The following is a 12,377-nucleotide window of genomic DNA, read 5'->3' on the forward strand; positions in this document are numbered from 1 at the left end:
GTCAGTGTAAAGAGCATGTACCATAAGAGGGACAATGCGGGGGTCATATTTTATGCAGACAATATAGTGAGGGGCAATTTTTTATTCAGGAGCATTATAATGACACTTCTATCTTTAAGGGCATCATGTGGAGATTTTCTGCAAAAGAGCGGAGAAGATGGAAGTCTGCAGAGACGGCTGTGAATGAGAAAACTCATCATGGGGTCTGGACAAGATGAAGAAAAGAAGGAGAACGATTCCAGAGACGACGTCATCTATAAGGTACCTGGATGTAAATGTTATTTGTGATACTAACTAATTCTCATGTTTTTATTTATGTTAGGAGCATTAAAGGGGATGTCCAGGTTTGTAATGAGTCTGCAGTCAGTCTATGTGACTGCAGACTTCTGAATTCTCACAGTGCGCACTGCATGCTGTCATGATTCTCTCGTGCTGGCAATTTACATACATGCAGTCACGTGTTGACTAGACATATGTGGCCTCAGTCAATGAAAATGAACTGAGCGAGGTCAGACACGTCTAGTCGGAATGTGGTCAGAAGTATACAAGTCGCATGCTTGTGCTGAGAGGACTGTCCACTGGCAAGGGAGGATCGTAAAAGTGTGCAGTGCATGCGTTGTGAGAATTCAGAAGCTGCGATGTCAGGATTCAGCTCTGCAGGTTCCAGTAGTCGTCACATGGACACTTCACTCATATGCAACTTTCATACTTATGGTCCTGTGACAACGAGCTTCTCTTCCTGCTTCTCTAAGTTTTTCACTGATCATTAAGAGCATTAGGGAGAGGAGCTCCTGGGTACGGACTAAGTGTGCAAATCGCATATGTCCTGGGGGGGCGCCAAACTGAATTCTTGCCCCAGGTGCCAGAAAACCTAGATACACCTCTGGCTCACCTGGCTGTTTGGTTCCGCTTGCCTGTGTTGCCTCACACAGCATGGAGCTCTGCAGAGCCGACTGCTCTGTACTCCTCCAAACATCAGACTGACAATGAACCTGACACACCTAAACCCTATACTGCAGGGTTTTTACCTTGAATCTGTGGCCTTCGGACACATGGAAAACCCGGCCAGGAATGAAACGGACTGCACCACTACTGTCCAGTAGTCAGTTTCAAAACACAAAAGTCCAGAGCAGGTTTTCCCTAAATCTGCCTTGGACAACCAGCAAGTGCAAGACCTATACTCACTTCCTATGATTAAGAGCACCATGGTGCGCCAGAAACGCGTCAGGCAGAGAGTCTCTCTCTCAACTTTAAAATAGTTTTTTTAAATGTTCCAATAAAAAGACATTTTATTTAAACTGGATGGAAGTGCTGGAAACACCCCTCCTACTTCCTCTCGTCGGCTGAAATCACCAGCAGTTACGGAACACACCAGCTATATTCAATTGCAACGGCTTACGATACAGTATATGTCTTAGCGTGTCAAGCTTCAACTTTTCCCTCTCTCCCCTAGACACTATACTCACTCTAGTCTGCATTGCAACCACAGCTACGCCTGTGACTGCAATGCCCTCTTATGACCTCAATACGCCTCTGTGGGGGAGGGAAAACATATAGTGACCCTCACATGTAACACCAGTCACTGCCTCACAATAGGAACAAAGGATTTAAAAAGTTTAAAAAGATGAAAAAAGATGAAAAAAGATAAAAAAAATGATGCCTTGATATCTGCGATCTTGTGTTTTATTGCAAAGAAATCCATGTTTTTCTTACATGTAAATGAGCTGTTCATGACTATCGGTTGGACCTGCATGAGAATCTGCCTCCAGAGCTTATTTTTAATGAAAGGAGGTGTTACACAGAAGTGGGATACACAGAATTCTAAAATGAATTTTGTCTCCTTAGGTCTCCTTACACACAAGTTATCAGCTGCAGCTCTCACAGCTCTGCTGTTTTACAACAATATTGCAGCCGTGCACATAAAAGCCGTTGTATGCTACGTGTCCACATTGGACATTTCCTTTCTGAATCCTGCTCATACAGGTACTATACATATGACCAGGTTTTTAAATACATCAGATAGGAATTACATACCGTATATACTCGAGTATAAGCCGACCCGAGTATAAGCTGGGACCCCTAATTTTGCCACAAAAAACTGGGAAAACTTAATGACTCGGGTATAAGCCTAGGGTGGAAAATGCAGCAGCTACCGGTAAATGGCAAAAATAAAAATAGATACCAATAAAAGTAAAATTGAGACATCAGAAGGTTAAGTGTTTTTGAATATCCATATTGAATCAGGATGCTCCATACAAAATACGCCCCATATAATGCTCCATACAGTTTATGATGGGCCCCATAAGATGCTCCATATTAAAATATGCCCCATATAATGCTGCACAAATGTTGATTATGACCCCATAATATGTTCCATAGAGACATTTGCCCCATACAATGCTGCACAAATGCTGATTATGGCCCCATAAGATGCTCCATAGACACATTTGCCCCGTGTGATGCTGCACAAATGCTGATTATGGCCCCATAAGATGCTCCATAGAGATATTTGCCCCCATAAAATGCTGCACAAATGCTGATTATGGCCCCATAAGATGCTCCATAGAGATATTTGCCCCCACATAACGCTGCACATGGCCCCACAAGATGCTCCATAGAGATATTTGCCCCATATAACGCTGCAAATGGCCCCATAAGATGCTCCATACAGATATTTGCCCCATATGCTGTTGCTGCGATAAAAAAAAAATAAAATCACATACTCACCTCTCGTTGCTCAGGCCCCCGGAACTTGCTATACTCACCTTTCCCGTTCCACCGTCGGCGCCGCTGTATCTTCCGCGTCCTCTGCACTGACTGTTCAGGCAGAGGGCGGCGCGCACACTAATCGCGTCATCGCACCCTCTGACCTGAGCGTCAGTGCAGAGGACGCGGAAGACGGAGAGGCGCCGACGGTGAAACGTGGGACAGGTGAACATGCCCCCGTTATACTCACCTGCTCCTGGCACGGTCCCTGCAGGTCCCTGGTTCTCTGGGGTGGAGCCGCATATTCATTACTGTAATGAGCGGTACCATGTGACCGCTCAATACAGGAAGAAGCTGCCGGCGCCCGAAGAACCAGGGACCTACAGGGACCGCGCCAGGAGCAGGTGAGTATTATTAGACAGCTGCCGCTCCCCCTCCCCTGCCGACCCCTGGGAATGACTCGAGTATAAGCCCAGAGGGGCAATTTCAGCCTAAAAAAATGGGCTGAAATTCTCAGCTTATACTCGAGTATATACGGTACATTAGTTAGGGCTGCTCTAATACGGGTATACCTTGACGTTTGGCAGAGCAGCTTAATATACATTTTTTGCAAAAACCTATTAACCAAATACCCTGTGTTTTTCCATCTTTTTACTAGCACTTGCTGTTTACTGATATTTTCTGCAACAGAGTATCTTTTGGTTTTACTGTGCCTTTTTTGTGTCTCAATATTGCAGCCCTGTCTGCCTGCGAGATGGAAGCTGAAGCTGAGAGGAACCTGCAGATGTGTCCGTTATAATCACACACAGCTCTGCAGTAAAATCAGGAGAGCAGACACATCACACTGGTAATGCCCAAGTCATGTAAAATAAGCTCTGGAGGCAGATTCTCATGTAGATCACTGTTAGGCCCATAGCCTGGAGCAGCTCAATTACATGTAAGAAAAATGTACATTTCTCTGGAATAAGACATCAGATCGCAGCTATCAAGGTATCACATTATTCAGCTTCCTAGGACCTACATCTACATGCCCATATAGATGGCTTAGGAGGGTTGATCCTACTGAAAGATTCCTTTTAAGAAGACGAAAAAAGTATCCAAAGGTATTTGGTTTATTTACACCAAAAACAATATAATTACACAAAATAGGATTTTTTATGTGCAGTATAAAAAATATCAAATGTATGGCAAACAAGTCATGTAAACCTAGTATGGCTTAAAAAGGGTAAATCACGCACTTCCTTCACATACTTAAAGAATATTAAGTTACGTGTGCTATAGACATACATACATCACTTATCTGCTCACCTTCATACTTCTGGGTTTACTGCTGCCAGTGCACACATCTGCAACCGTTTTTTCATGTGATCTGCCTGAATAAGATTAAAAGTATGTGTTACTTCTCTTGAGGAGCTGTATTCAACTGATAGAGCCTTTGAAGTAAATTGCAAATACAGAAATACACCAAACACAGAACTATGGCAGAATTATGACTAAAGCTGTACAAACTAATTAAAATAATTCCAAAGAAAAGTATAAGATGATCACCCAGGATAAAATCATATATTTCACCTTGCATGGGTAAGAAATACCCTGCTCCACTATGAGGCTGTGTAGACACAATTTAGATCTTTGTGTATGGAACTGCAAAAAAAAGCCAAGTACGTTGCCCGTTCCCCAGACCTGAATAAAATCGAGCACATCTGGGACATTGTCTTGTTCCATACACCAATGCTATGTTGCACCACAGGCTGTACGGGAGTTGACTGATGATTTAATCCAGGTCTGGGAGGAGATCCCACAGGAGACCATCCGCTGCCTCATCAGGAGCATGGCCCTGTGTTGTACGGAGGTCATACAGGCACGTGGATGCCACACACACTACTGAGCATCATTTCCTTGTCTTGAGTAATATCCACTGAAGTTGGATCAGCCTGTAAATTCAGAAATCCATGGGATATTAATTTTGAGTTACATTGATTTTTTTTGTTTTATTGTTCTCAACACATTCCACTATGTAAGGAATAAAGATTTACAACTGGAATATTTCATTCGGTGATATCTAGGATGTGGGATTTTAGTGTTCCCTTTATTTTTTTGAGCAGTGCATATATTGGATGAAATAGTTTGAGATAAATTATGAAGAAAAACAACGTGTTGTGCCGTTTTCTGTTTTGTGTATGCTAGGGCATGCCATTCCTTTATGATTGGTGGATGTCTCACCTCTGACACCCCACTGATCCTGAGAATAAATGGTCTACAGCTTCAGCGCTGCTGCTTTCCCTTCACTATTATCCCTGCACAGTGGCAGCCACCTGACTGCAGGAAGCTACAGACAACTCTATTTATTTCAATGGAGCTATCCTGCTGTTCACCTGCATAGCTGCAGTGCAGGGAAAGCATATGAAGAAATTACTGTTGGGGGATTGCAGTGGTCAGACCCCCACTAATCACAATAACAAGGCAAAAAAATCCTTGCTTCCATTGTTTCAAATAGATATGTGTACAAGGAAGTAGGATCAACAACTCAAATGTATTTGTAGCCGTTTTTTGGGGTTGAATTGATTTTTACTATTTCCTCATGTGGCCATCAAATTAAAAAATATTATTGATTGAACATACACACAAAAAATCCATGTATTATGTGTCTTGTTATTTCCTCACATCACATGGTAAGATATGAATACAACTCTAAACAGATTTGCCCGGGGTTGAACAAGACATCCACGTCCTTTGATCAGAAGGTTAGTATGCAGATTATAGAATTTGTAGCACTGTGACTTTTTCCATGGGTCACTTTCACATTTTAGTTGGTAGCTACATTGCTAAATGGTTTATTTTACAAGGTCTCCAGAATGGGATTCTCCAGGCTGGAAGTTCACAGTGTCTCTCTGGGTTAATTGCCCTGTTGTCTGCAGAATATCCTTACAGCAGAAAACTAATTTCCGCCATGGTCAGAAGGGTCCTAGTTCAAATTCAGCAATGTGTTTAGCAGAGCTCACAAATACATCCCTCCTCACTGCTAGGAATGTGCCGTACCTGGTCATTACATCCAGCTTTCCTTTCGCTTGCTCTGGTAGCAGGTTTTTGCTAGGTAATATGAGACTGCCATTATTGTATGAGCAGAGAACCTGATTCCAGCAATGTATCACTTACTGGGCTGCTTGGTGTAGTTTTGATAGAATCCCTGTTTTTCTTCTGAAGATGTGGCAGTGGTCAGAATATTGAGCCCAGCGTAACCCCACCCACACACGAGCTTCCTGTGGACACTGTGAATTAACAGCAAGCTGCCAATTAGTGGTGGGGGTGTGGTTACACAGATTTACCAGACTGGCCTGTACATGAGACTTAGTCAAGCAGTAATAATCTTCTACTGATAAAACACTGATTGTATAGAAGCTACAACCCAAAGCCTAATAAGTGACAGGCTCTCTTAACGTATATATTCTCATATTAAATAAAAAAAACTGCAGACAGATTCTATTTAAAGGGGTTGTACACTACTAGGCCAAACCCTTATTATAAATATTCGGCCCCGATAAAATAAAAAAGCCTGAACTCACCTCCCGTGGTGGCGCCGTTCCCGCGGTGTCAGCACTCACTCTCTTCAGGGCTGTGATGCGGTGTTTTGGCACATGACACCAGAGCCCAATCAGCCTTCAGACAAACTGAACATGAAGAGGAAGTCAGAGATCAGCAGCAGCCTGTTTATTCAAAAACAGCCAACGTTAAAAGAATCTTGTGCGTTTCAGAATAAAAATCTAGCTATGAGCCATGATTAAGAAACTTTATTCCGAAACACGTAAGATGTTCTGATACTTGCTTTTAACATTGTCTATGCACATGATTTCTGAACAAAGAAACCAGAGTTCATCCTGGAGGACGGAGTGCCGACCTTTTCTTCAGTTATACTTATCTTCATGCCTGCTCAGGCTGTCGAGCACCCGGGATGTTAATGATGCAGGTGTGGAGAGCTGATGTATCGCCAAAGTCTCTGGCTGCTGCCCCTCTGCCCAGGCAGAGGCACCGACTTACTCACCACCGAGGCTCCCATCCCTTATTTCCTCCTTCGGTTGTTGACACCTGGGGTGCACACACTGCACGCAGATTCCCGGGCATTTTGCTTAGGATGCATGCACATGATCCCATTCTCTTAAGGGGACAGCAAGCGCTGTCCTAACGTGTCCCCAGTAGCTGGTTGGGAGATACTCATTATTTAAGGCACCTCCACCTTAAGGTGGTGCCAGTGCAATGTTGTAAGTTTGTTCCTAAACACTCTTGTTAGTTCTCAGGGACCAGTGCTTGTATACCTGTATACCTGCTTGTCTATCAGCCATGCTCGCCTGCCTGTCTTCCAGCTGGTCCAGCCTGCCATTGATCATCTTTACATCAGCCTGAGGCACCTGCTAGTGCTCATCCCTACGTCAGCCGATTCAGCTGCACTTGCTAGTGCTCATCTCTACATCAGCCAGACCAGCCGCACTTGCCAGTACTCATCTCTACGTCAGCTGGTCCAGCTGCACCTACTAGGGCTCATTTCTATGTAAGCCGGTCCAGCTGCACTTGCTAGAGCTCATCTCTACATCAGCTTCCCCCCTTCTCCTCCCCCTACCTTCTCCATAATCTACTATGGGCAGCATGTGGACTGATCCCTCAAGAAGCTTAAAGTCAAACTCCTCTCTTAAGATTTAGCCAGTATTTCAAAGCTAATAATGAGCTCAGGAGACAGGGGGAGGAGAAGAAAAAGATGAAAGGTGGAGAAAGGGCTTTTGCTCTATTAAGATATATCAGTTTGTACTATTGATTTATGTAGGCCAGTGACCATAGGGGATAGGGGTAATGATAAGAACAAGCTATCAAGGCTTGGAGGATAACTTACCATATATACTCCTGTATAAGCCGAGTTTTTCAGCACGTTTTTTTGTGCTGAAAACACCCCGCTTGGCTTATACACGAGTCATTGTCCAGAAAGCCGGTGGCGGAGGGGGAGCAGAGGAGCAGCGGCAGGAGCCGCCGGCTGTGGCTGTAACTGTGCAGCTGCTAAAGAGAAATGAATATTCATTTCTCTTATAGCGTGCAGTGACAGCTGCAGCGGCCGGCTTCCAGAAGACATCATACTCACCCTCCTCTGCGCCATCACAGCATCTCGTTGGTCCCAACATCGGCAGGTCTTCCTGTGCTGAGCGATCACTTGGCACCGCTCATTAAGGTAATGAATATGCACACGTCTCCCCACTCCCTTAGGCGTGTAGCGCATATTCATTACCTTAATGAGGGGTGCCACGTGATCGCTTGGCACAGGAAGAGCTGCTGGAAGCCGGCACCAACGAGATGCTGCGAGGCACGCTGGAGGGTGAGTAGGATGTTTTTTTAGTAATAGGAAGCATGCATATAGGGACGCGGGGAGCCACGCATACAAAGACGGGACTGGGGGAGCCATGCATACGACGGGACCATGCATACAACGACGGGACAGGGGGAGCCATGCATACAACGACAGGACCGGGGTAGCCATGCATACAACGACGGGACCAGGGTAGCCATGCATACAACGATGGGACCGGGGGAGCCATGCATACAACGATGAGACTGGGGAAGCCATGCATACAACAACGGGACAGAGGGATCCATGCATACAACAATGGGACAGGGGGAGCCATGCATACAATGACGGGACAGGGGGAGCCATGCATACAACGACGGGATAGGGGGAGCCATGCATACAACGATGGGACAAGGGGAGCCATGCATACAACAACGGGACAGGGGGAGCCGTGCATACAATTAACGGGACAGGGGGAGCCATGCATACAACGGGACAGGGGGAGCCATGCATACAACGACGGGACAGGGGGAGCCATGCATACAATGACGGGACAGGGGGAGCCATGCATACAACGACGGGACAGGGGGAGCCATGCATACAACGATGGGACAAGGGGAGCCATGCATACAACAACGGGACAGGGGGAGCCGTGCATACAATTAACGGGACAGGGGGAGCCATGCATACAACGGGACAGGGGGAGCCATGCATACAACGACGGGACAGGGGGAGCCATGCATACAATGACGGGACAGGGGGAGCCATGCATACAACGACGGGACAGGGGGAGCCATGCATACAACGATGGGACAAGGGGAGCCATGCATACAGCGACGGGACAGGGGGAGCCATGCATACAATGATGGGACAAGGGGAGCCATGCATACAACGACGGGACCGGGGTAGCCATGCATATGACAGGACCGGGGGAGCCATGAATACAACGATGGGACAGGGGGAGCCATGCATACAACGACGGGACAGGGGAAGCCATGCAAACAACGACGGGACAGGGGGAGCCATGCATACAACGACGGGACAAGGGGAGCCATGCATACAACAACGGGACAGGGGGAGCCATGCATACAACGACGGGACCGGGGGAGCCATGCATACGACGGGACCGGGGGAGCCATGGATACAACGACGGGACAGGGGTAGCCATGCATACAATGATGGGACGGGGGGCCATGAATACCAGGACAGGACGGAGGAGGGGGGGTGGCGCGCACCAGGACAGGACGGGGGAGCTACTGATACCAGGACAGGGGAGCCATGCATACCAGGACAGGACAGGGGAGCCACAAATAGCAGGACAGCGACAGGGGGAAGCCACGTATAGCAGGAGAGCAACTGGGGAAGCCACGCATAGAAGGACAGCGACGGGGGAAGCCATGCATAGCAGGACAGTGATGGGGAAGCCACGCATAGCAGGACAGGGAAGAAGGAGCCATGCATACCAGGACAGGGATGAGGGGACAATGCATACCAGGCTTATACTAGAGTCACCAAAAATGAAAAAGGAAAAAAAACACTTCCGCACTGCTGTTATAAGTTAGACCCTTGAGTCTCCCTATGTTATTGCCAATTGCCGCTTTAGCCTGAAATATGGAACAAATTTACCGGGGTGCTGCTGTATAATAGTCCATAAATGACTATTACTTGGCTTCCTGTCTTTCTCGACATGTATCAGACTGCACTCAGGTATTTTTTTGCACTTGTTATTTCACATGTTTTCCGTTTTGGCTATTTAGCCATAGTGACGTGTGAGAAAGAAGGAGGGGTCATGAAGATCTCACAGGTAAAAAGACCCACCTTACTTCCTCCCGTCATAGGACCTGTTGAAGTGCATTAAGCACGAAACAGCTGTCGTCCGAGTGTTCACCACCCTCCCTGCAGCACATTAAGTTATGTCCGAATAAAGACTTGGAATAAAGACTTGGATTTACTACCGGTGAGTGCGCTTCATCTTTTTTCTTTTTTGGATATCATTTATACTAGAGTCAATAAGCTTACCCAGTTTTCCGTGGCAAAATTAGTTGCCTCGGTTTATACTCGAGTATATACAGTATATATTTAAGGAAACAAAGAATTGACTGGGTTCCAATGCGGTCCACAAACAATGGTAACGATTGTGGGATCCATCAACAAAAATATCATGCATATGGCGAACTTACATCTCTCACATATAACATTGCATACTGTGGAGAAAATAAGTTTTCGATACACTGACGATTTTGCAAGTTTACCCACCTACAAAGAATGGAGAGGTCTATTTTTATAGTACGTACACTTCAACTGTGAGAGACAGAATCTACAAAAAAAAAAAATCACATTGTATGATTTTTACATAATTAAACTGCATTTTATTGCATGAAATAAGTATTTAATCACTACCAACCAGCAAGAATTATGGCTCTCACAGACAAGGAACAAAATTGTAGACCTGCACAAGGCTGGGATAGGCTACAGGACAATAGGCAAGCAACTTGGTGAGAAGGCAACAACTGTTGGCACAATAATTAGAAAATGGTAGAAGCACAAGATGACTGTCAATCTTCCTTGGTCTGGGGCTCCATGCACGATCTTGCCTCGTGGGGTATGGATGATTCTGAGAAATGTCAGGAATAAGCCGAGTACTACACAGGCGGACTTGGTCAATGACCTGAAGAGAACTGGGACCAAAATCTCAAGCATTACTGTTAGTAACACACTATACCGTCATGAAGTTCACCAATGACCATCTGGATGATCCAGAGGAGGCATGGGAGAAGGTCATGTAGTTAGATGAGACCAAAATAGAATTTTTTGGTATCAACTCCACTCACCGTGTTTGGAGGAAGAAGGATGAGTAGAACCACAAGAACACCATTCCAAAAGTGAACCATGGTGGAGGAAACACTTTGAGGATGTTTTTCTGCAAAGGGGAATGGACGACTGCACCGTATTGAAGGGAGGACTGATGGGGTCATGAATCTTGAGATTTCCGCCAACAATCTCAGTAAGAGCATTGAAGATGGGTCATGGCTGGGTCTTTCAGCAAGACAATGCCCCAAAACTCAAAGCCAGGGCAACTAAGAAGTGGCTCCATAAGAAATATATCAAGGTCCTGGAGTGGCCTACCTAGTCTCCAGATCTGAACCTAATAGAAAATCTTTGAGGGAGCTGAAGCGCAATGTTGCCAAGCCACAGCCCCAAAACCTGAAAGATCTGGAGAAGTGTGCTAAAATCCCTGCTGCAGTGCTTGCAACCTTGGTCATGTACTACAGGAAATGTCAAATATTAAGTTCTATTTTTTCTATTGTATCACATACTTATTTCATGCAATAAAATGCAAATTAATTATGTAGAAATCATACAATGTGATTTTCTGGTTATTACTTTTAGATTCTGTCTCTCACTGTTGAAGCGTACCTACAATAAAAACTACAGACCTCTCCATTCTTTATAGATGGGAAAACTTGCAAAATCGGCAGTGTGTCAAACTATTCTGGTAATAATCCAAATTATTCTTTTCAATTTTACAAACAAATATAATAAATAAATTCTGCTTTGTTCTTTACAATACATTAAAATCCTGGCATTGAATATTGCCTATTCCCTCGAATTATGTTCTTTGAATTACGGTATATCTTCTTTTTCTTTAACCACTTATCCCCAGGGCCATTTTCCTTTTTGTTTTTGCTACCTTCTTCCCGGAGCCATACGTTTTTATTTTTCAGACAAAATGGCCATGTGAGGGCTTGATTTTTATGGGACAAGTTGTACTTTTGAACAACACCATTGGTTTTGACATATCATGTACTGGAAAATGGGAAAAAAATTCCAAGTGCGGTGAAATTGCAAAAAAAAGTGCAATTCCACAGTCGCTTTTTGTTTGATTTTTACCATGTTCATTAAATTCTAAAACTGACCAGACATTATGATTCTTCAGGTCATTATGAGTTCACAGACTCCAAATATGTCTAGGTTCTTTTTTACTTAAGTGGTAAAAAAAATTCCAAAATTTGTTTAAAAAAAAATGGGACCATTTTCCAAGACCTGTAGTGTCTCCATTTTTCATGATCTGGGGCTGGGTGAGGGCTAATTTCGCATGCCAAGCTGGTGTTTTTATTGATACAATTTTGTTGTAGATATGATCTTTTGATCCCCCGTTATTGCATTTTATTGCAATGTAGCGACGACCAAAAAAACCATAATTCTAGCATTTTGAATTTTTTTCTCGTCACACCGTTTAGCGATTGGGTTAATTCTTTTTTTATATTGATAGATCGGGCGATTCTGAACACGGTGATACCAAATATGTGTATATTTGAATTTTTTTTTGTTTTATGTTGAATGGGGA

At 44.6% G+C, this 12,377-nt stretch overlaps 1 protein-coding gene across 3 annotated transcripts in view; it reads right to left on the reverse strand.

The window, feature by feature from the left end:
* CFAP54 (cilia and flagella associated protein 54) overlaps positions 1-12,377 on the reverse strand; it is a 615,020-nt gene that overhangs the window by 487,390 nt on the left and 115,253 nt on the right. For all 3 annotated transcript variants that reach the window (XM_077265522.1, XM_077265521.1, XM_077265523.1), the window contains one exon: positions 4,015-4,079. In XM_077265522.1, the coding sequence (XP_077121637.1) occupies positions 4,015-4,079 (65 nt within the window). The remainder of the gene's footprint in view (positions 1-4,014; positions 4,080-12,377) is intronic.

This window comes from Ranitomeya variabilis, chromosome 5 (assembly GCF_051348905.1).
Source record: "Ranitomeya variabilis isolate aRanVar5 chromosome 5, aRanVar5.hap1, whole genome shotgun sequence".
Lineage (NCBI taxonomy): Eukaryota > Metazoa > Chordata > Amphibia > Anura > Dendrobatidae > Ranitomeya > Ranitomeya variabilis.